At 43.5% G+C, this 26,072-nt stretch overlaps 1 protein-coding gene across 1 annotated transcript in view; it reads right to left on the bottom strand.

Annotated features, from left to right (window-relative positions):
• Nucleotides 1-26,072, bottom strand: part of LOC121162019 (histone-arginine methyltransferase CARM1-like) — a 129,707-nt gene that overhangs the window by 81,965 nt on the left and 21,670 nt on the right. The window contains exons 3-4 of the mRNA XM_040988758.1: nt 7,395-7,501; nt 6,005-6,109 (exon numbers count right to left, since the gene is read on the bottom strand). Of these exons, the coding sequence (XP_040844692.1) occupies nt 6,005-6,109; nt 7,395-7,501 (212 nt within the window). The remainder of the gene's footprint in view (nt 1-6,004; nt 6,110-7,394; nt 7,502-26,072) is intronic.

Genomic DNA, 26,072 nt, shown 5'->3' with positions numbered 1-26,072 from the left:
ATGAAAAGATCCACAGTGCTACCAGATTGCTGGTTTGGGTGGATGGTTATAACACATTGTGATTTTGCATCATTGCTAGAGTGAACACTTGGCTAGTCTGGGAGTAGACTTCCAGAAGTTGGTTTCAATGATTTTGCAAATCTGAATCCATTACTAATGCTACTGCTACAGTCACTGCTTGAGGGGACTGTTGCAATGGTTTCTTCTAGGTCCTCATCCCAGTTATGTAAACAACAAAAGTGTGCACCTCATCTATGCCGCATGCTTCTTACTGAGTGGTTTCATTGTTACCATTGCCGCAGGAACAAGCAGTGCAGCACCTGCTGGGTACTCATGTATGTGAGCCATCCATGACGGGAGTTCATCTCAGTGGGGGCATAGTTTGGCCGATGCATCAATGCTTTTCCTTTTCTCCTCCCAGATAAACTATTACGGGAAGAAGTGGCTTATTCCCATGGCCCCATTGAAGATGCCCTGTTTTATACCAAGCAAGTATTTTTTTTAATTAAGCCATGGCCAGCTTAGTAACGCACTGCTATTTGCTCTCGGCTTCTCTGTCTCCTCCTTTTTCCCCTTACACCCACCTGCTTGAGACTGACAAAGTGGCCATGCCTAAACCTGTGCTCATGCTCTGCCATGTTACAGAATGGAGGCTAAGAAGCTGCTAAGTGTTACAGGAAGTTGGACATATTTACTGCTGTTTCGCTGGAATTCTGTTTTTTTTTTTTTTCTTCCTCTTCCTGTATTGGTGGGACTTCTCAAATGTAAGTGTAAGCCACCATTCCGCAGCTAAGTAACTATGTCAATGCTCACACTTAGAACATTAAATAGTTAGGTGAAAGTCCCCAATCAATCAAAGCTCATCTGGCTTAGCAGAAGTAAAGGGCGGGTTCTAGAACAATACCCTGGAGCAAGCTTTTTGATGGATTTCTTCATCTGATTTAACTGCTTTCTTCTCCCCACCACCCCCTTTTTTGAACTTCTAGTCTTACACTGGAAAGATAATATCAGGACAAAGCCAACTACTTCAAATATCGCTATGATACAATCTTCTACATAAACCTTGGGTAAGTCAGTAGCTACCCTGAATTTGCCTAAGAGAAAACATGCAAAATTTGGAAACTCAGTCTTGGGAGGTGTCTAAAATTTTCCTTCAGTGAGTAGGTTGCGTGTCAGGCAGAAGCTAACTCCAAGAAATTCATGTAAATGCAGTGCTAATCTTTCAAGCCTCCTCTTTCTATTCTCTTCCCATAAACAGCTAGTACAAAGAGAATATCACTATAGCAACCAGTTGCTACATTGCTAGGTTTGCAAAAGTAATTCTTGCTTTCACGGTCATCAGGGCCCTAGATCAAATACCTCGGATTCTTCCCCTAAATCCACAGTGGAACTGCATCTCTCTGGCTTATTTGCCTGACTTGTTGCAATGACATGGATCATTTTCAGCTGAAGGAACGAAGAACTGTGTCTGTGATTTGAATACTTTCCTCCTCTCTGCACCAGGAATGAGTGACGTGTCTCACCATCAGACAACCCAGGCAGATGGTCCCCATGGGCTCAAGGCATCCAAGAGATGAACTAAAACACAGCCCATGGTTAACTTTTTTTTTTCCCCCTTCAATGCTATTATGGAGCATCAGTCTTAGGGACGAGTTATTATCTCATATAACTTAACCTGAACTTGACCTCTGTCCCGAGAGGAAGGATGTTCACCTGGTAAGAATCCACACTTTTCCAGAATCTGTGAATGTGAACTCCTTTGGGGGAAAAAAATGGTTCTTTCTGGAATATTCCCTCAATTCAGTATGATGGATGTGACTGTGAGAAAAGACCCTGACTCACAGGAGAAGGACATTAGGTAACAGCAGTGGCAGCAACGGCTGTGGTACCTATACAAGCCAAGCAACACCAAGGGCTATCAGAGAGCACCAGCAGGCAGACAACACAAGGACTCAGCCTCTGCTGGAGCCTTCAGAAGCTCAAGGTTCTCCACCTCTCTTGATTTTCTAGGAGACAGACAATGGATTCCTATTATAACTAGGTGGTGGTCACTTGCTAGGGAAGCCCCAACAGCCTTCAGAGCGTAAGCTACAGAACAGAGAAAAAGGTACATACACACACATCTTTGCATGTATATATGTGTGTGTATATATATCATATTTATATATTTGCTGGCAGAGGTTCTCTCTCACATCTTGCTTCTCTTCCACTACAAATATTCCAGGACACACACTGATTTAAAAAAAAAATAAATTAGCAGTCCTCCCACATAGAACAAACAATAACTTTTGCCCTTTCTGAAATCATCCTACACTATAGGCTTTGGAGATACATAGATCTGAGTTTGCATAAAACTCTACCTCTTTTTCGTATTTTGCCTAATACAAGTTAGTGAAACTTCCTTTCATCAATACCAGTAGCCTACCCATACACGGCGCATTGCTTTGTTTTATGGCACAGTGGGTGTTTGCTGAGCTTTTGTGGCTCTGTGTACCTGAACACCCTTCTTCTACCTGGGGCACACCCCATCTTAGGATGCAGCACAGCCTCCCAGTCAGGAAAGCAAAGGTATCAGTGCTGGTTTCCAGCACCTGTGTGGCCTTAGCAAAGGCCCAACCCAGGCTCTGCTTGTCAGATGGATGGTGCAGGGAATTCATAGTTTCGTTGGAGGAGCTCATGGCTGCTTCCAGGTTTTGAAGAAGCAGCGAGAGGGTTCTAAGGACAGCTTTCGTGTCAATACTAGATGACAGCTGTCCAGGGCAGTGACCAGGACTGGCCTCACTGTAGTCTTCCTGAGACAGTTCCGCACCAGGAACCTACATAGTCTTCTCATTTCCTGATGTGCTGGTATCTTCTTAGGAAATACATTTTTCTCCTTCGATGAGCGAAACTGCTGTCTGTTACTGGCAGGTAGGAACCTCAGCTAACACAACTGTGATGCCATGGCAGAGCCTATGCGAAACACGTAGCGGGAATCAAGACTTCATTCCTTCTCCTCTTGCTTCCCCATGCGGCTGTGAACAAGGATTCCACTACCACTGAGTTAACTACGAAGTTCAGGGCAAGAAGTGAAGGGTGAGAAGAAACTAAAGGCAGCAAGATCATACAGACAGCCTTGATTTTAATCAATAATGAAGAGCAGGCCTCCTCCTTCTCTTCCTCCGGGTGCCATGTTAACCAACACCATGCGGGGTGTAAAAATGACAGGCACATATCAGCACAGGTTTCCAAGTGGACTCACAGGCTTTGCATCAAATAGATGATGAACACACAGCCAAAGAAATACATCCAAAGGAAGCCCAACCCAGTCTGATGGTCTCAACAGGTTGAGTTGCATGTTTGTTGTTATTTAAGTTTTCTTTTAAGCCTTGAAATCCCCAAATCCTTTCTGCCTAAGCTAGCCTTACATTCTGATGCACAAAGCAGCTGTTGCAATTGGGGAATCTTCTTCTTTGTGGAAATGATGATTTTTTTTTAAATAATAAGCTCTTGGCTCTGGCTTAATCTCACAAGTTTCTAGCAACTGGTGCCCTGACAAACGAAGTGTCAAAACATTTCCAAATTAAAAACCCACAGCTCCCACAACCCCACACCCTCAGCAGGATGGACTATGCGTGCCCGTACCCAGCTCACATTTGAAGAAACTAAAAATAGCCAGATGGCAATTAAGAGAAACTCCAAGGAGGAGACATGGGGTACTTTCCAACAGGGTCAGCTTCCTGGATGGACTCCAAATGAAATTCTTAGCCAGCAGTGGTCTGGCCAAGAAAGGATTTTTTTTCATTAAAACTACATGGAGGAGGCAGAATGAAAAGTTAAGACTTGAAAGATGTTAAAATTATAACACAAGTGAAAATTTATAGCACCATTCCCGAAGACCATCAAAAATAAGGCTACTTGGTAAGTGTGGCAAGTTCCTAACTGTGGGCCAGGACCTGAGCATTTTGTCACCTTGAAGTTACAAGTGTTCTAGGAAATATCTACTACTCTTACCATAACCTCACTCTTAGAGAAAAGTAAATCAGCGCCCAGAGAGGTTAGGCCGTCTGCCCAGGATCTCCAAACAAACTGGGTAAAGATCTAGGGTAGATGCAGGATAGCTGGCCAAGTTACCATGTTTCAACTAAACAGGCTGGCTCCAGAGCTGATGAAAATAACCATTGTACAATGCTACCTTATACGCTTATGGGGATGCTTGAGTAACCACAAACGTTTTCATCCCATCCTTACACCTAAAGCAGCCAAACTCTCGCTTAACCATTTCAGTATTTCTATGTACAGTATCTTTCAGAGGTGATGGGTTTGGACTCCAAAGACTGAGCCTTGAGCCAGCCATTTCATGCGTTCAGTCATGTAAAATAGGGTACATTGTCTACATTCCCAGGCTTTCCTTTTCTGGCTTGTAAAAGGGCAGTAATAGTCATGTTTACCTCACACAGTTATGATGAGGATTAAAGAACACACTGTATGAAGTCTTGAATACGGTGCTTGCTCGAATTAAGCACCTCAATAAATAACAGCTGTGGGTATCGACTATTGTAAACCCATGCCCTTTGATGTAATCAATTCCAATGACCTTTTAGGGAGTCAATTTCAATAAGGGAGAAGGCAAGGGTTTAGTTTAAACTCAGCACCCTCCAGAGACAAATAGGGGTTGTTGTAAAGTTGCCTGCGGTAGGATGAAAGCAAATCAAAGCCACATTGGATTTGGCTTTAGAGTAACCCATTATCCTAGTGCGGGTGGGACTAAGCTCTCTGGGTCAGTAAAACCAGGTCTGCTCCTTTAGTTTTCAGAGGGGGAGAGTGGTTATGGATTATGATCGATTACTTCCCACTGCTCATTTTCCTCATGGACTCGCCTTACTTGTGCACGCCCAGCCTTGGGAACCACAGGAATCAGCCTGCTCACCTGCTCTGACAGGCCTACCCTTGTGCTTCTCCTGTGGAGAGTCTGATAGGCTCTGGATTTGTCAGGGTCACCTGTTTGGAACACAAGTGAGCGGACAAGTTCAACTAGACGGGCAAGGAAGTTACAGGAAGATTTTGTTTGCCCACAGGTTTAAGGCTGATTCTACAAATAGTAATATTAATCACAAGGCCTATATTGTTTCTGTCTGAAATCTGCGGCTCTTTCTAAACTGCTTCAGAACTCAATGAGTAAAAGGGTTATCATTAATTATCAATCATGTGATTAATTATCACCTTCATAAATCCCAACAGATGGATGCCTGTTTTACTTCATTGCCACAGAAACCTCTCTTAGACAAGCAATCAAAGGGTGCTTCAGAGTGGAGAGTGACCTTAAAGACGATGATCAGGCCCAGCATCCCCATTGTTACAGAGGAAAGGATGCAAATGCGAAATGGCCAAGTGACACAATTCAAGGGAGAAGCGTGAAAGGCCTTTTCAATACAAAGAAGTAGTGTGATCAATCGTTTGGGAAATTGCAGTTAAGGGTCTGAACTGGAATTGAAAAAATGGACGATAAATACAGAAAAATAGATACTAGGCTCCAGATGAAAACAGTCCCTAAAGAATAACAGCAACTCCTTGCAATCAATAACCTCCAGAAAACATCCTCAAGCCATGAAGAGGACATCAAAAGGTCAGGTTTAATTCTGCTGGAATTGGACAAAAACCTTCCCTAGGAACGAGATTTCCTATCACAACCTGAGATATCAGAGAAAGTGACAGAAGCAGCAAATCCTTCCCTTCCATCCGCATCCTACCCATTCCTTATAATCACATCCTCTTCGTCAGGAATGTTCAGGTCAGTTGATGAGCAATGGACTCTTTCCACTTTCGGGGGGCACCCTGGATTGAGCTGCTATGAACTTGTGTGCACAGTATTTGTTGAAATGCCTGTTTTTCAAACCTTTAGGGGGAGACACCAAGCAGTGGAATTGCAGAACCCCAGTTTATTCTACCAAAGCCTCACTTGGATTCTGATCTTGATGAGGATCCTGAATGCAGGGTGAGATGCGTTGTCTGTTCCCAGCATTACCTTGTCTCTGAAGTCACTGTGGTTCTGGAGGATGGCTCTGTGGTAAGTGGCTGTCCTCACAAAATCTTGCATCATGTTCTGCTGCTGGTAAATGAAGCCATAAAACTGCAAGGAAAAGACACAGTGGGGGGATCAACAACTTGCATGGCAGCACCTTCACCTGCGTCTGGCTCACACGGCAGGTGTGTGGTTTGACATACAGAAAAGCTGAGGCTAAGAGATAATGTGACTTCAGCAGTTCACACTAACTCCATCCAGAGGGATCAAAGGAGTCATGTCATAATTTTCCCCCTATACTATATGGAACATGAACATCATGAAATACTACATACAGATTTTAAAATTGCTTTTACACCAAAATAAACGCATGCTTCTCATTTCATTTCTGCAAACACTCCTATGGATAAGGTGTAGAATTCCAAGCAGGAAAAAACACTTCTGACACCTGTTCTAGCGAAGGGCTAGATATTTTTGGGTGAGACTGATGCTCAGGGTCTCTTCCTTGAGTGGAGAATCAGAACAAACAGATCAAGAATGCAACAGTCAAGAAGTGCTGCGACATCGTGCGTAAAGCTGCTGCTTACAATGCTGTAATCTTACACTGGCAGCAGTTTGTGTCCTGGCTGTTCCACTTCTGATCCAGCTGCCTGTTAAAGGCCTGGGGAAAGCAACACGAGATGAATGTGGTTGGCCAGAAGGAACTTATGATGGTAATTCTGAGGGGCAAAGAGGTGAACTGGGTTGGGTGGCACAGTGCCTGTAACCTCACCAACAGTGACAGTGGTAAAAAGCATGACTGAGATGGCGACAGTTTAAAAGATCTTTCTAGGCCAGATACCAAACGATGTGCTTCGTAACAGTCGGAATTACACTCGAAGAAACAAAGGTTCAAAAATATATGGCAACTTGCTCACCCAAGAATCACTGAAGAATAAGACTTTATCATCTATCTACCTACCTACCTGTAGATATTTCATTCAAAAATTTATTTATCTATAAGGGAAAAATATAGCAAAATTTTAGGTCTCCTGGCTCCTCCACCTGCAATGACCAGGGTTGAGCCAGGCCAAAGTACAGAGCTTAGAATTCAAATCTAAGCCTGTCCCCTGGGTGGCAAGGACCCAAGTATTCAGGCCATTATCGGCAGCTTTCCAAGGTTCGCGTTAGCAGCAAGCTGGAATCAGGAGTACAGCTAGATCTCTGATGATATGACTGCCTCCTAAACATGGGGTTTTGAATGCAGGTGATACTGTTACCGAAGTCCTGGAAACCTTCCTCTGAGCCCTCTTGCCGTAGGACATCAATTATTTCCTGCCCATACAAGCTGAGTGTGTTCCCAGCTGAGTATCCCCTTGAAACAAGCCGATGTGAGCAGGGACAGATTCCTGACCTGGAAGTATTGTGCTGCGGATGCTTCTTCTGTCCGCTGGCTGAACACAGAACACGTCTTTTTCTGATTCTGGCATCTTTTCAAGGTATTTGAAAATGCACTGAATTCTGCAAGGACAAAAAGAAAAAATCCATTGCTTCACCTTGGAAACCAGAGACCCTCATTGTTACACTCTGCAGAAAACAAATTCCGACAGTGAAAATATTGGAAGAAGCAAACAGCCTGAGAAGAAACAGCAAGGTGGAAATGGGTACCACTTGGAGGCAATGACATCCTCATCACACTTGCCAGATGTATTTGCATTCAGAAATGTCAAGTGGGATAGTACAATGGGATGTAGGCAAGATCCCAGTACTGTGCTCACAGACTCCTACTAGTTTGTATTCTGGAAAAGTTCATTATGAATGATAAGCAAAAAAAAAAAAATGTATCTGTGACTACAAAATTTTGTAAGTGTAAAATTGCATTCTCTCTCCACGGGGGAAAGTTTCTTGTCTGTTCTGTCCTTTAGTATTCTCTGTGTAGACACATGGCAAATGACCTGGAGCATATGCACACCATTACTTGGAGGGAAAATATGGAAGTGAAGGCTCAAAACAATGCGGAAATGATGTCATTGACAAACAACCAGAAACTGTTGCCAAATGCTGTGACAGCTGAGAAATGTCTCTTGAAGTTTACCGTGTAGCGTCTACTGTCTGTCCTCTTGGTCTGCTCACCAAGCATGATGACCAGTTCTCCACTTACGGCTTGCATCCTTCATGTCCGCACACTGTTGACCCAGGACAAGCTCCGGGCCTTGTCTTGCTGGGACTCACATTCCCACCTACCTCTGTTCCTTTCACATCCTCTCTTCCTGAAAGAACACCTGCCCTTCCACCACACTAACCCACTTAGAAGCTCTCGTGACAGCTTGGTGTTGGTCTTGATTTGAACCCTTGTTTCTTCTGTTATGATTCTCTCTCTTTCTTTCCAATCTCTCTATTTTTAATTGAAAAGCAGACAAGATTGACGGGGAGAGAAACAAAGATCTTCCATCCGCTGGCTCACTCCACAAATGGCTTCAACAGCCAGAGCTGAGCCAATCTGAAGCCAGGAGCCAGGAGCCAGGAGCCCCCTCCAGGTCTCATATATGCTTGCAGAGTTTCAAGGCATTGGGGCCATTCTCCATTCCATTCCCAGGCCACAAGCAGTAAGCTAGATGTGAAGCAGAGTAGCTGGGACACAAACCTGTGCCCATACGGGATCCCAGTGCTTGTGACATGAGGATTTAGCCACTGAGCCATCGTGTTGAAATCTACAGGATTCTCTTTGATGTTAACCTCTCATTTATCCTCCCCGTTGCCATCCAATAGCCTTTTTCCTGCTCCAGAATATCAAGGCAGATTAAATGGCTAGAACATTTTAGGTCTAAAACCTCATCTATAGGACAAAATCATCTAGAAAGATGGTTTTAACACTACACACTGGATCATCTTCCTAAACCTGCAATTCAATGTTCCGTTAGAGGGGTCAAGAACTCTTTTTTTTTTTTTTTCCATTCTCATGTACAATGAAGAATGAGAATCTTTAATCTCTTGGTTTAGAGAAAAACTGGAAAATTGACTAACAGATTTGATCAAATTATTTTAATTAATGGGGTAGCCAATGGGGCCCTGGGCTAGCCAATGTGGGAGCAGACACACTGAAAAAATAGTTTGTTATGCAATGGATATAAAGTCATTTCATAATTTTTTTTGAAAATGGAATTAAATAATACATTTACTTAGGAGAAAATGTTTTTGAAATGTATGAAGTACCTTGAAATTTTATGAAACATATCATAAAAATTGTGCATGTATTAAAACACATATGCCAAAAATAAACTTCTCTCTTAATTCCCTTTTCCATGAAATTTGGGGAAATTTCTTCATATTTTAAGAAGTGTAATTGCTGTGTCTGGCATCCCTTCCTCCCACTATCCCTGGAACATGAGAATGCTATGTACTCCAAAAAAAGCTGGAGCAAGAAAAATGGAGGCACTCTAACAAAACAGACATGAGAATCAAATTTGGAATATATCCTAAGCAATAACTATCTCATCAGCTTATTGGGACTCATCGTAAGAGGTAAGCCCTCGTGTCACCAAAGCACTAACATTTCCATATGAATCTCTCTTTAATGAAAACATGATAGTTCTTTGAAACTGTGGTACATCTACTCCATGGAATTAAAAAAGCTATTCGGTGGAATTTACTCAGCCATTAAAAAGAACAAAATTCTACCATTTTGCAACAAAATAGTCCCAACTAGAGACCATTATGCTCGGTGAAATAAAGCAATCCAGAAAGGACAAATATCATATGTTATCTCTGATGTAAGGCAACCTTCATGTAAAATACAAGATCAATAGATATTTAGGTAAACATGTTTATTTATTGAGAGGAGCCATATAATGGAACCAAGTATATCAGGAAGTGCAGATATATGGTACTCTGTATCTACTTCTGAATTAAGATGGACTCCCAATTAAACTGTTACATATCCTTTAGGATATATTCTATTCAATACATCCTAACAATGGGATACTCAAATTTCTACCATTACAGGCAATGTCATGACACACTTAATTACAATGATGGACTTGTGACTGTTGAAGGGTTATATTATTACTATAATATAGGAAAAACAGTGGGGGAAGGGGGAGAGAAAAGGGGAGAAGGGAGCAGGGAGAGGATAGAAGGGGATATATCTGAGCCTAAGGAACTAGATCATGGAAAATAAAAAATTTAAAAAAAAATTTGGGCCTGGCATTCCCTTGTATCCACTGAGATCCCATATGAGCACCTGTTTTTCTCTTGGATGCTCCACTTGCCCATCCAGCTCCCTGTCTGTGGCCTGGGAAAGTTGTGGAGAAAAGCCCAAACCCTGGGGACCGTGCACTGCATGCGGGACCAGGAAGAAGATCCTGGCTCCTAGTTTCAGATCAGCTCAGCTCCAGTGTTTACAGCCATTTGAGGAGTGAACCAGCGGATGGAAGATCTTTCTCTCTATATCTCTTTCTCTCTGTATATCTGCCTTTCAAGTGAAAAAAACCTTAAAAAACTTATCTTGGGGCAGGCACTTGGTCTAGTTGTCAAGATACTCATGGCCCATATCAGTGCCTTTGCTTCATCACCGAGTGCTGCCGGCTACTAAGTCAGATGCTGGGAGGCAGCAGGTGGCAGCTTAACTAACTGAATTTCTGCCACCCATGTGGAGGACAGGCATTGAGTTCTCAGCTCCTGGTTCGGGCCCCAGCCCAATCCCGGCCATTGTAGACATTTGATACAGTGAGATGGAACTTTTCTATTGCTCAGATAAACAAATTAAAATGTAAAAAAATTCATCTATCATGAGCCATTTATTTATTTTACTTATTTGAATGACAGCGAGATGGAGTAGGAGATCTTTCATAGTCTGGTTCACCTTCCAAATGCTTGCAGCAGCCAGTTCTGTGTCAGCCTGAAACCAGACATGCGGAACTGATTCTGGGTTTCTCCGTGGATGGCAGGGAGTCAAGTGGTGGAGCAGTCACCTGTTGCTTCCTAGGCTGGACATGACCAGGAAGATAGATCAGATACAGAGGAACCAGGATTTGAACCAGGCACCTGGATATGGTACACAGATACAGCAAGCAGCCTCCCAACCGCTGTACCAGAAAGTCAACCTATGACCATGAAACTTTCCACCAGTTCTTTGCTTTTTTTTTTTTTTTGCAATCACAGCCCTATCAATGAGAGGAGGCAAATGGCAATTTAAAAGTAACTAACATAAGAAAAGTATAACAATTTACAAAATAAATCGAAGAGACAATAATCATTCAGAGGATGGTATTAACATTTCTGTGTGTGTATGTCTGAGTTTCTCTTATTCAAAAAGTCACAATGTATTCTGTAACCACACCAGTCTATTCACAATACTATTAAAAAAATTCCTAGGTCATTAAGCAGTCTTTTCATCTCATTGTTAAAGGATATACAGTTCCAAGGTTTTTTTTTTTTTAAAGGGTGATTTATTGATTTTGTTTGAAAGGCAGAATCATATATGGAAAAAAAGAGAAATCTTCCATGTGCTAATTTATTCCCCATATAGCCCCAGCAGTCAAGACTGGATCAGGCTAAGGTGAGAGGTCAAGTTCTCCCAGGGCCCAAAGCTTTGTACCATTTTCCACTGCTTTTTCCAGATAAATTAGCAGAGAGCTAGATCCAAAGCAGAGCAGCTGGGAATTGAGCTGGTGCTCGGATAGATTGCTTGTGATACAGACAACAGTCCAACATTTTGCACCCCAAGACTAGCTCCTGTGGTATCACAATTATACCACAATTCAACCAACTCCCAATGGTTAGATTTCCAAGCCTTATTCTGAACCCACTGTATCCAAATGGTTAGGGCTTAGCTTCGCCATTTTCACCCACATCTTTGTCAGTTCTGGTGTTTAGATCATTGTGAGAGTTCTGGTGGACAGAATGTGACAGAAGTCAGACAGTAGGAATTCCACATTTCAGTGAGAGAGGTTCTTCCCTTACAAAATCCTTGTGCAAAAAAAAAAAAAAAAATCAATGTCTTAATCACTCTTCTCTCACACAATTTCTTCCCGACTGTTCTCCTGGGCAATACTTTCTGTAAAAATAACTTATCCATAAGTTTATCATAAGAAATTAGAAATGCAGAATAGAAAGTCATGAAAAATAACTTTCAGATATAACTACTCACAATGCTTTGGGAATCTCTCAGGAATTCTCCTTTACATATCTGTATTTATTTCTGTATTACTTACAGCAATATAATCATAGTATTCTGTTACATAATCGGTGTCCTCATGGAACAATATATTACTATTTCTGTGCCAACACATTTAACTCAAAGCTTTTAACTGTGGTATCATTTTTTTTTAAAAGATCTATGTCTTTTCATTGGAAAGGCAGATCAGACTTACTGAGGAAGAGATACAGAGAAAGATCTCCCATCCACTGGTTTATTCCCCAAACAACCACAACAGCCAGAGGTGAGCCGATCTACAGACAGGAGCTAGAGGCCTCCTCCAGGTCTCCAACACTAGCATAGGCTCTCAAGTACTTAGACCAGTTTCTGCCAGGCCATAAGCAGGGAGTTGCATGGGATATGGAGCAGCCAGGATATGACTTGGTGCCCAGACAGACTCCCGATGCTTACAAGATTTAGCTCTTGAGCCACTGCACCATGCCCCTGTGGTACCATTCTGCTTTTACTGTCCAATGCATTTTTAGAGGCAATATCAGAGACTAAGTAGATCCAAATTCTAATGATGTTTTTCACTAGGTTTGCTCACATTCTAGACCTAATTCTTTGCATGTCAAATCCTATTAGAGGTGGGTGGAGGGGAGAAGAGGGTCTAAGCTACCAAGTCTGGTAAACAACAGCTTCTTATATTCACAAATTTCATCTTTGAAAAGATACTACTGGATAATATCTACTCAGCTCTGGGATGCTGGCTCCTGTCCAATTTTCTCTAAGTTGGCTGAGGTTGTGAACAATGACTTTTGTCACCCAACTGTGAGTTGTTGGAGTCTTGGGCATCTGCTGTTTGTGCTTTCAAAGCCTATGGTACATTGATTTATTGAATAAATATTCTTTTGAATGTTTTCTTGAGTTGTAAATCTCTATCCTTCAAGAGAAATTTGACCTCTTAATACAACCAATGATCATGGTGGCCTAATTGAATCAATGGGATGTGTCCTAAGCTGAAGGGCCTTTTTGTTCGATAAAGAATGAGGTTTTTCACTACCAAGCAACACACAGCTCACTTTGTGCAGCTCACCAATTGTCTCCAGAGACAAATGCAGAAAAATCCAACCTAATCCTGTGTCACAGCAACATTCTTGCGATATACAGCCTGCAAAATAAGTCCTCAACTGGATGCATCAGTCCCACTGAGTTTAATGTATGTCTAAATGCAATCATTACATTATTAACACTTGGGCTACTGTAATAAAATATAACAGACTGAGTGATATGGAAAACAAATTCATTTTCTCATAATTTAAGAACCTGGGAACTCCAAGCTTGAAATTTCACACCAGAACTCCTTTTCTGGCTTGTAAACTACTTCCTTTTACCTGTGGTTCCCATGGCAGAGAGATGGCCATTGAGTATTTTTGGTATCTCCCTTCGTAAGGACACTCATCATGAGGCATGGAGAATCAAGCCACTACTTATCATGCTGGAATCGTAACTCGACAGTGCCAGCTACTGCACTTCCCGTTAACGCACCTAGGAAAGCAGTGCAAGACTCAAGTTCTTGGGTCCCTGCCACCCATGTGGTTGACCCAGATGGAGTTTCTGGCTGCTTGTCCCATTTGTGGCTGTTGCAGGTGTGGAGTGAACCTGCGGATAGACTCAGCCAGTCTTCATGTGAAAAACAGACAACAGAAAGAAATGCACATCTCTTTAAGGATACCACTTCTACAGGACCAGGTTCCACCCTACGATTTTATTACACTTAATGGCTTCTTGACTCCATCGACAGTCAACATTCGAGGCTGGGACAACAACATCAATCCAAAGGACCCAATTTCATCCACAGCAGGTACTTCGGTCCCAACTGTCTTATAATCCTGGCACAGGGACCGTATTTGGCACATTAAGCATCATAGCCCCTGAGATTACTGGATTCATGGAATCAGGAATATCCTATGCGATCTAAGTACCATCACCAGCTCACGTTTGCCTCTGCTACATTCCACAAATCACCCACACTTACGTTTAACACTTCAGTAACAGGGTATGAATCAAGCACATTTCTGTATTTGCCTATGATATATAAAGATGCCCAAGTCATGCTTTTGTTAAACATCTCCTTTAAAACAAAAAAGAAACTTCTGATTTCTCTCCTTCTCTTAAAATGAAAAAGTGTGTGTGTGTGGGGGGGGGGCCTCTGGCAGGTGTTTCATGGGAGCCAAGAGAAGCAGGTCCATTTGTGACCCAGACTCCTGTCTTAGCAGTTCTCCAGGATGGGCAGCCAAGAGCGTGGGTGAGCTAAGTGAAGGGACCTGGAAACCCAGCAGGTTTTACTGTCTTTGAAGAACATTTTAGCAAGAAGCCTTTCAACCTCCCTTCTTCCTCCCCTTTTTTAAATGGAGAAGACTTTTGACAATCACTCATGGGAAGGATGCTCTTCATTCTGCAGAACCAGCCAGCTGGTTAGAATTCAAAGAAATCCAAAGAATTTTGCCTCTAAACTGTTTCTACTGCTCAGAGTAGAAGCACTGGAGGATTTGCAGGCAAAACTACCCTTCTGGAATAGTGATCTCAGTGTGGGTATAGCCCAGAAGGTCTAAAAGAGGCATGGAGAGCTAGCAAGGAAGAACCACTTCACACCATTACTACGAAGAGCCCAGATCAGAGCCTAGGCTGTAAGTACGAGTTCCTTTCAAAGGTTAGGTCTCTTTCGTATTGGACTGTCCTGCTAGGACCACTGCTAATGGCTTCCCTGTGGTAAACCACCATAGCGTATTTTTCCACACCACCCATCCACAGACAGTTTTCTATACCATATAGACACAAACTAAGGACACGGCAACTCCTTGAGAAACAAGCATAACTACAATTATTTCCCATTGAGACTTTAAGGTTACATCTTAACAAACCATTATTTTTCAATTTTAGTGCCCAGTGATCCTTGGATCAATACAGGTTCCTCTGACACATCATTTTTTTTTCCCTTTCTTGCTCTGTTCTCTGAAAGGACCAGATTGAAGGGATCTGTTTGTTTGCTTGCCTCTATTCAAGAGCTGTTATTTACAAGCGATACTGTCTGTAGCTTCCCATATGGAGGGTTTATTAACCAGGATTCTACATCTTTCTGTGCCAGGAAAGGGTAGTACCTGTTTGACTACGTCAGCTGTTCCGGCCACATGTCCCCCAAATCACAGCAGAAAATACACACGACTGACAGCACGAGTGGATGTTTTCCCAAAAGAACATGACAAGTTCTACTTGGCTGGGCATTCACTTCTGGGCTACCCTAAGTACTTCACCGAAAACCTAAGCTACTTCTGTCCAGGCCATCAGCCTGAGTTTGCAAAAATGAAGTTTTTTATTCCTGGTTACCCAATGGAGGAAAAGATACCTATTCTTCTGCAACCAGTATAAAGAGAATAAAGAAATACTCCTCACCTGCCTCACTCAATTCTTCACCAGGTTTCGTGTCTGGCTGTTTCCCCCTTGCAAAATGGATAAGGGCGATGACACTGATTACCCATCTCCCCACATCCCGTGTCTGATCAGAGCCAGAGAAGTGGGCTCGCAGTTCAGGACATCATTTGAGCAGAACGTGTGTGATGGCAACAGCTCTACGTGAGTGTGATATCTTCTCTATGCCAGCCCGCTAGTAGTTCTTGATGCCATGCAATATTAAGTACATGACATTTTGTCTAGTCATTGTTTGCCTTTATAACAGGCCCCATAGAACATAAAGCAAAAATATCAATATGAAGCCCAGCCTGTTAGCGTAGTGGCTAAAGTCCCCACCTAGCACGTGCCAGGTTCCCACATGTGCAGCAGTTCTAATCACAGTGGCCCCGCTTCCCATTCCAACTCCCTGCTTGTGGACTGGGAGGACAGTCGAGGCCAGCCCAAGATCTTGGGACCCTGCACCTGTGTGGGAGACCCAGAAGAAGCTCCTGGCTTTGGAACGGCTCAGCTCCAGCCGTTATGGCCATTTGGGAGTGAATCAGCAGATGTAAGATTTTCCTCTCTGTCTCTCCTCCTCCCTGTATATCTCACTTTCCAATAAAAATAAATCTTTAAAAAAATTTTAAAAACAGTTGAATGAAGGAACTAGAACATTTTCCCCCTTTACACCCAGGTGTGCTTAGGATCCACTTCATGTCACAGAGTGCCTGTGTAAATGGATGGATGCAAATATCCTCCTTTTCTCTGCTCCTCTTCTTCCTTATCCCCACTCCTCTCCACTCTGATGCTTCTCTTTTTGGATAATTTCTAACCCCACCTTCTGAGCAGCTCAGGTCTTGCAAATTCTCAGATTAGCAAACCAGGTGTTTGTTCCTCATTGTTTTCCTCTAATTAGAGATGTACAAACTTAGCAATTTGGACTCAAAGGAAAAAAAGTGTTAACTAATGATCATTATTAATTCAACTCACTGGCAGAAACCAAAAGAGTTGACTTACACTCTATTTTCTGTATGAACCTCTCAATAACGCTGGCTTTGTTCTGTTTTACTGAATAGAAACCTAGTGATTGTGCACGATAATTCCTGATTCTCCTCCATTCCAATACCAAAAACGTAGGTAAATGCAAGCTTCCTTTGAAGCAATTTCCTTTACAGAGATATTCTGTGTGTTTTTCTAAAGATGGGAAGCCTCAGATGGCGAGTACTGTAGTGGGACAGAAAAGTGAATATACCTTGAGGATGTATTTATGCAGAGGATTCTGGGGCTCAGTGGAATTCTGCACGATGATGGACCCTCCCCAAACTCACAGGAGCACCTTACTTCGGAAAGCAGCCAAAAGACTGGGACAGGAAGCAGGATCTCCTGAGTGCCTCAAATAAACAGCGTCATTGTAAGTCAGCTCTCTATCCTTGTATACACTGGCAAGATAGAAAAACGGACCACTTTGCTGAAGTTCAAGTTGATGTCCTAATTCCGGTGCTGCTGTTTCCTCTTTAAAAGGAACTTGTGAACATTCCTAGAAAAGAATGGTCCAATCAAATGCTTTGAATACAATATTCACAGAAACGAACTATATTATTTGGTCTTGTTTTTCTTTCAGACTCTTGTAATTCGCAACAAAATTCATACTTGTTTAGAAAAAACTAAATATTTTTGCTTAAATAAGACAGTTGTACAGTGCTATCAATGAGGTGTGTGTGTGTGTGTGTGTGTGTGAGAGAGAGAGAGAGAGAGAGAGAGAGAGAGAGAGAGAGAGAGATTAAGATTTCTAATTGTCAAGAATCTTACCCAAAAACTATTGAGAAAGCCAGTAGGTAGGCAACATTATAAAACAACAAACTCCACTATTTGTGAAGACAAGAAAAGCACATTGGTGATTTGAATAACGAGCCAGGACCCTAATCCTTCGGGGCATCCTGGTGGACTTGATTGGACACTGCGGGATTTCTCCCCCAGTCATACAAATCGAAGGTCAGTTTTGGACTGAATCACAACACATGCATGTTTCTAACAACAGGGAACACTCTTCTGTTGGCAAGTGATGGAAAAATCAGCAAAGGATAATGGTTACAGGAACTTCATCTCCTATCCTCTTCCCTCCTCTCCTCCCTTCTCTCCTTTATCCTTCTTTCTCACTCTGTATTTCTGCTTCAGCAGGCCCATCCTCTCATCAATTCGGACGGATCCTCTGCCATTCTAGAATTGCATTGCTGCCAATTCACCAACTCTGTACTGCTAAAATGTGAAACATAAGTGCCAGAGTGAATCTTGCAGACACTTAGGCCTGTTTCTGAATCCACTGGTAAGGCTGGGATCCAAAAGCCATTGACCATCATGTTTTGCTCAGTCCTATAGGTACATCAATCTTGTTTGCAATTCTACCCATTTCTATCATGGTGCTTTAAACTATTACAGAAAAGACCATCTCAGATTCATATATTTTTATGATTGAGACTGAATTCTACAAAATCAAATATCTTGTAAAAAGCCAAAAAAAAAAAAAGCGAACTCAGATTGCATGTGCCACTCACTGTGGGCACTGCCCACCATTGTGCTCACTGCAGGTATGTGCTGGAGATCTGGCAGTGTTAACATGCTGTCATGGTGTGCAGGAGGATTAATTGTGGGGAACTCTGAATGGCTGGGAACTTGAATGGAAGGAGGGGCAAGGTCCTAAGCCAGCACACATGCCAGGAGCTTGGGACACTGGTGGGTGGGTACAGCTCCAAGCCAGCACACTATCACACTGGAAGACTGGGCTTCTGAATATGGAACCCATGCACCCTGGGCACAGGGACTGTGTACTGCCCAGGGAATGCGGTAATGGGATGTGTGGGAGGACCACTAAGGAAGTATGTTGCTGGTGAGGAATAATTTCTGAGGAAATTCCATCAACAAGGCCACCATACTTGTAGGTAAGCAAGGAGACAGAAACTGAGTGGTTTAAAGGAGAGAGGCTGAAGAATATTAAGGGTCAGACCAACATACCAGCCCACATGGCAGACCTGAGCTGGGCTAGTTAACACTGACCACCACTAACCACCAATAACGGGTGCACATTGATGCTAGGGCTGGGCCAACTTGGCAGGGAGGGATCACAGTACCCACCAGTGAGAGTCAGAATGGGGGACCAGTGATGTTAGGCTGGGTCATGTCACTAACCAGCACGTGAGAGAATCATGTATACAGCAGATTCTACAGGGGATATGTAGCCCTCTCCTGTGGAACTGCAGTTTTTACTGGTTTGCTTGGGAGCTGAAGTAGTGACAGGCTGACCTAGGCATGATCACGGAACCTTCCAACACTCACGGGTACTGGGGTTGGAATCAGGCCAGGATGGTCCAGGCCATAGCAGCCACAGAGACAGGTGAAAATACAGTGTGGGATGGGCCGGGCCACAACATCCACCAGCTCACACAAAGGCCAGGATGCTAGGAGAAAGGTGGAGGGAGGAAAGCCAGGTAAGGTCCTAGCACCCAATGACACATGTAAGGTCTGGGAGAAGGCCTGATGGGAGAAATTGGGAAACTCTCCTGGTGGGCCATAGCTTCCACTGGTAAGCATGTGATTCAGGCCTGGGTGTTGATCAGGATGGGCAAGGTAGCTCCACTCATTGGCCAGTGCATGGGTTGGTTCTAGAGGGAGGTGGACTGGGCAAAATAAAGTCAAATCTTAGCATGCTGGCAAATGCAGAATCAGGCTGGAGTGCAAGTAATGCCCGGCCCAGGCTATCACACCTGCCAAGTTTGCATGAACCAGGGATGGGAGCAGACCGGTCAGAGCAAGCTTGCAACACCCACCAGCAAGAATTGGAGCTAGAAGCAGGTTGGGACAGACCAGGCAGTAGCATTTAATGGTAAAGGCCAAGACAAGGGGTAGGCTATGCCAAACTGGGTAAGACCAACCACTGGCGTGCACAAGATCTGTGCCTGGGAAAAGATCTGGCTGGGGAGCTAAGGAGACACCCTGGCTGGAGTGTGATTCCCACTGGTGAGTACAAGAGCCAGGATTACCACCAGCCAAGTGTTGACAGCAAATATCTGGGTGAATGCAGACTCTAAGGTGAGCCATGTCAGCCAATGGACCCTGGAAAGATTTCCTCATCCATGGATCAGTGAAATCGCTAGCATTTCAGAACTATCAAAACCACGTAAGAACCCTTGGTGCACGCTCTACACCAGGGACCCTGGGATGATTTCAGGTTGCTGTTCCCCATCCCCGGGTACTGAAGCAGTTGGAGGCTGGCTGTGGCTTCTTTCCTTATCTCCCTGGCTTCCCATAGATACAGGAGGAAGAAAAAGAAAATTCAGAAACAATGATTTCACCCATTTTCCCCTGGTTCTCCACCCTTCCTACCCTGATCAACTGTGTAAACATCATCAAAAGATAAAAAAGACTTCACTTCCTTAAGTGAGGCCAGAATGTCCCTTGTGGTGCACTTCACGTATGCCCACAGAGGGACTCATTTAGTTCTGTGACAGCATGAGCTGCTGTTGAATTAGTTCTTATTTTCTGAGAATCTCTGCAAGCCTGTCAGCCAGTGTGATGGCACAGGAAGACATCGAACAGGTGGCACACAAGATCATTTCCAAGTGGATTCCACCTAAACAGTCTTTCAAGCAGTACTGCATGACCAAAATCAATAGTTCTTTTTTAAAATGATTGATTAGGCAATGCTACCTATACTCCCCTAAGATACAACTTGGGGGAAGCACGAGTGTGACCCAACACAACATTTTGAAAATTGAGACAGTAGCATCTACCTTCATTACATGATGTGCAGGCAAATCTCTTATGCTAAGTGACAACTTCTCATACTAGGTAGCTGTAAGGCTCTGTCTGGACTTTTTTTATACAGTGCCCATAATTTGAGAAATTTTGCCCTTCTCACAAAGCACAGGAATGAAGAAGCTAATCTGTACTTGAAAGGTGGATATCTTTCTACTCACAAAGAAAAATCACTAGAAAAATCAAGATGGTGGAATAGGGTAAGAATACATTTAAACAGATGGAGAAATATTGGCCAGTGTGAAGCAGAGGGCACATTCAAGGCAATAGGAAAGGACAGAACAGCAGCAGAGGGGACCCTGGAGACTGACAGACACAGGAAAGCAGCAGACACAACGATATGGTGTTGCAGTGACCAGATATCCCAGCCACATTCACCGAGTGGAGATGTGAATTGCAATGGCCGCGGGAACTACATCAGCAACCAGGTGGGAATGAACTTTCCCCAAGAGAGCTCAGGAGGTGAATCCAGAAAGAACTGCCCGTCCTGCTGGTCTGTTTGATCTGACCAGGAACAGAGACAGAGCGGCAGATCCCAGACAAGTGGTGTGGGAAAAGGGTGGATTTTGTAACTCAGTCAGCCTCCCAGAACTGAATAATTTGTCACCAATTTAAAGAGGCAGGGGTTTATGGGGTAGGACTGTGCATGCACTGAGCTGGGAGTGAATTCATTTCTGGCTCAGTGAACTGTAACGAAGTGGCATCCTACAGGTTTCCCCCAAGACAGGTCCGGATAGCCCCCAGAACTCACGGCCAGCAGATCTAGAACTCTAGTAGTGGCACATCAGGCACCATTTCTTACAGTGTGGCAAAGAATTTAAGACTGCAGGGACAACAGTGAGCTGCACATGTGCTGAGCTTCATGCTAACTCCCTGTGCTCAGTACATTGCACTGGTCCCACATCAAAAAATTACCAACTTTGGCATCGTATGGGTCAAAATAGGTCTGTGTGGCCATTAGACCTAACAGCGAACAGGTTCCAGCAAATTCAGCATGATGAACAACCTAGTTATATAGGACTCCTGGTGTCTCCCTAATCCTGGGAACTGCTTGAACCGCAAGTGGGAGAAATATTGTACAGACAATGGGGGCAGGCTCAGCATGGTGCCAGAGCGGGTGGAGAGTGCTGAGCCAAGAGCTGGGGCTACAAAGACCATGGTGGAAGTCGAACATAAGAACCCAAATCTGGAAATTATTAGAGGGGGTGACACAAGTAGTTGCAAACAAAGAGTCATGTACCAACCACAATTGGCAAAACTGAACTGCAGACCTGTGGGTGACACAGCTTAGAAACCTGCCCCACGGGGAAGAATCTGATAATCAGAAGAATGTGATAACAATGACCAAGAGCAAAAGAGATAGTGGCACAATGAATATTACTGAAGACCCTCCTGCAAAGGAGCAAAACCCTTCTTCAACCTCACAATTAACTGGGGAAGACATCGAGAAAATGGGGTATACAGAATTCAAAACACTTGTTACAAAGCTTCCTATCAACAACCTGAAGCATGTAAAGCAGGCATTCAAGAAGTTCAAGGAATATGGCACATTGGAAATGAACCAAATGAAAGCTGATGTATCAGAAACGACGAATACAGCGGAGTGGATTTAAAATGCAGTGGAGAATCTCCAAAATAGAATGAGCGATGCAGAAGAAAGAATCTCAGAATTGAAAGATACTTCCTGTCACCAGGGGGAAGCAAACAAAAAAGCAGTGCTGCATCAAGCTAAAAAAAAAAAATGATTCAGGAATTCAAAGACACTATTAAAAAGCCAAATATAAGAGCTATGGGAGTACCAGAAGGTGAGGAAGAGAAGCTGGGTTTAAAAATATATTCAATGAAATAATAAGGGAAAATTTCCCTAATCTGGAGAAAGAATTGGGAAACAACATCCAGTACGGGCACAGAACTCCCAGCAGGGTTGAACAAAAGTGATATTCACCAAGACACATGATAATCAGGCTCTCTTCAAACATAAGATCCTTAAATGTGCACATGACAAAAATCAATTGACATATAAAGGAATGCCAATTAAACTCACAGGAGACCTCTCACAGGAAACTACAGGCCAGAAGAGAATGGAGCAACATGCTCCGAATTCTAAAAGAAAAATATTGTCAGCCTAGGATAACATGCCTAGCAAAGCTTTCCTTTGTCTTTGAAAATAAAATTCTTCTACAATAAAGAAATTTAAAAGAATATGCCTCTTCCAAACCTGCCCTACACAGGATACTTAAAGATGTTCTCTTGACAAAGAATAGCGCCTACCAAACCCAAAAGCAGAAGCAAAATATATCCCAGCTGAGTAACAGAAGACTAAATCAATGAACAACCCCGTTGCTAAAACGACATGACCAAATTACCACACATATGAACCCTGAACGTAAATAGCTTAAACTCATCAATCAGATGTCATAGATTAGTAGACTGGATTAAAAAACAAAACCCATCTATTTGTTGCCTACAGGAGACACATCTCACCAACAAAGATCAGAGGAAACTACCTCATAAACTTTTTTAGTTTCACCTCTTCAAAAACACTTTATTCCTGATTAAATTCTTCAATGACTCATAGGTCATACAGTAGCATCATTTTCTTTGAGAAGGTTCATAATTTTCATTCTTCAGCGACACATTTGTCTTTCAGTAGCATGTTGTTTAACTTCATGGTGTTGTTTCCTTCCTGTTGCTTTTATTTGTGGCTTTTCATTTAAGGGGATGCATAGTAACCGTGTATTGGAGACTATCATATCTAGCAGCACGTTAGTTAACTTCATGGCATTTTGTATTGTGGCTTTTCATTTAAGCGGATGTATGGTACCTGTGTCATGGAGACTATCATAGCCAGATGTGAGGATACAATACAGTATGCACCTCTACTTCCAAAGATGGACTCCCAATGAAACTCTTAATTCTATCTTGAAAATTGGATGTTTGACTCCGCCATTGTCCCTGCTGTAATGATGGACAAATGACTGTTTATGAAGAACCATGCTATAGTAACAATATAGAGCAACTCACTGAGGGGTGGGGTCTTGGGGAGAAGGTAAGGGAAGTCCCAAGGCCTATGGAACTGTATCATAATTATAAAATACTACATGCAGAAATTCTTTATACATGTGGATTATCCATCAGTTCCAAGTGGCACTTGGTTATAGAATGAGCATAGCACTGATATACTCTAGCAAATGATGTTCTTCAATGAATGCCGAGTCCTCCCATACTCTGGTGTGAAAGCATGCTCCTAATCCTATGCGGAAGCCACATGGAAATTTTCCTTCAGAAACAAAGTTCAAGAGAAGCTTTGTTGGACATATTGTATTCACCTACCATTGCTTCACTCTTTGTAGACTTTGGAGGCCTTAGAAATTGACCCTGCTTCCCATTTTGCTGGAGTGACAGGATGATCAGAGCCAAAACCGTGGGCTGGCAGTAATATTTACAGGGCCTCTTGTGTGAGTATTTGCGTTTTCCTTTCCTTTTGGCCTCAGCCTTCTGTGTTTTCTATATTTTTCCTGTTCTGCCATTTTATTTATATTTTATTATATAGATGTGTGAACAAACTCACATTCTTCATGACAGAGATGGGAAGACGTAGATGTGGAGGGACAAGTAGATGGATGGCCAGAAAGCCTGGCCAACCGAGTCCATCGACACTTCATGAAGAGTTCACAATGACATGAAATCACTCTGCAGTCTGCCGTCTGCCTTCCCACATGATAACCCACCCCACCCTGAACAGCAAGCAAGACGACTTTGGAACCAACAGCCTTAGCCCCATATGCTGAAAGCAGATGGGCGCTGCACTGTCTTCACAGTAGCAGCTGCCCAGGAACCAAAGTGAAGAGGCGGCGGTTTGGGGGAAAGGAGCACAAGGGGAGAGCAACACAAAAGAACAGTCAAGAGGGAGAAAGGAGACACCTCCCGCCGTCAGTCTCAGCGGAGGTCGACCGCCTGCACACACACTGCTCAGGCTGTGTGCGGCAGAATCTCTCATCTACGGTGTCACTGAATGCAATCCGCCATGCTAAGGATTATTATGTTCTGCACCACACAGGAGGAGCAACGCAGACCGACGTGTCCAGGTTGAACCAGCCAGGCTGGCAGACATGGCAGTACCAACCTAGGGCATCCCACAGCAGTATGCTCCTCCTTGAAGTCAGCTGAGAGGATGATGAGCAGTTGTGTCATTAAGATGTCCTAAATCCATGTAACCTGAACAGGAAACTGGTCTCAGCTCCGGACGAGGCTGGTTGGGCAGAGAAACGCTTTTTATCTCAAGTCTCGACAGGGAAAGGTTTCTGTGTGTGGCAGTGTGCAGTATCTCCTTCATTCTGTGAAAATGAGTTACCTACTCTTCTAGGCTGACAAAGTTGTGCCCAAAGTGTACACACACACACACACACACACACACACACCCATCATCCAGATGAGGTCTCATTATCTGTCAAGTTCTCTACCAACTGTCCAGTGTTATAATTAATCATAGTAAAGCAACAGGAAGCATGTCCCTGTGATGTGTACCCATGGAGGCATGCACGCACGTGCACACACACACACACACACACACACACACACACACACACACACACACAAGCTGGGACCTGAATCAATCTCAACAGGTGTGCAGAACCGAAGCACCCGAAGCACAGTGCTGAGGCTGGTTCTACTTTTGGCAAATTGCCCATGGGCTGTTTTTGTATTTCTATCTAGTGCTTTTGCAAAATGAGTATGAGAATTCCTGTGTCCTAGGGTGATGAAGAAATGCATATTATATATATATGCAGATCTCCATTACGCACACATGCATGTCATATAGCAAGTTCTAAGGGTTAGACGCTGAGAATTTTGTCTTAGTTTGCTAAATGGAAGTGAAAAGACATAAGGTGTGAATCTTACCCACATGGTCCCAGGGGCTCTTCCCGCCTAGGCTTCCATAGCCTTCACAATTACCCAAGGGTAGGATGGTTCTCGGAATTTTTCCTTTGAAGGACTGGCATTGAAATTCATACCAGGATGATGGAAGGGAGCCAAGAAAGCAGTTTTTCTTGGAGGGCTGTATGCCTCAGAACAATCTGTGCCAAGGGGCCAGAGCTCTGGCAGTGAGTCAGCTTCCTAGGAGAGAAAGGATTTATTGATCTCCCGCTGCGCGCTGGGCACAGGAACGGGGACTCTGGAGGAGTGCTCAAACAAAATTAGAAATGCGCCTTCCACCCTCGAGGATGATGTGATAAGACAGGGAAAGACTGACACACAGAACTAGCACAAAGCCGTGCTATCACACACAGATGGTGTGGAGTCATTTCTATGCAAAGATCCGAGGAAACAGAACACTGTGCATTCCATCAGGGAAGGCTGCCTAGAGGAGGCAAACTGTGAGCCAAAGGTAAGAGGAGGCATGTGGACCAGAATAGGGGAAGAGGGAGGAAGGCTTTCCAGCAGGGAGGCATGGAGTCAGTGTGCAAGTAGGGAGTGGTCTGGCATTCCCACAGGAGCCGAGCTGCGTATGGGCTGACAGACAGGATTAAAGCTAAACAGAAAGGTCACTGGAAGATCTGAGGTTAAATGTGAGGTTGGTCACCTTGTGCAGCCTGTAGGTTTGTCTTGTTTTGTTTATTTTTCCAGAAGGGGCCTGTTGGTCATGCTAACAATTTGCTTTGAGCTTTGGTTCTGCTAATGCGCAGCAGAGACGAC

The sequence above is a fragment of the Ochotona curzoniae genome, unplaced genomic scaffold (genome assembly GCF_017591425.1).
Source record: "Ochotona curzoniae isolate NIBS_2020 unplaced genomic scaffold, NIBS_Ocur_1.0 contig_50, whole genome shotgun sequence".
Classification (NCBI taxonomy): domain Eukaryota; kingdom Metazoa; phylum Chordata; class Mammalia; order Lagomorpha; family Ochotonidae; genus Ochotona; species Ochotona curzoniae.
This window is presented reverse-complemented; position numbering and strand designations above follow the sequence as displayed.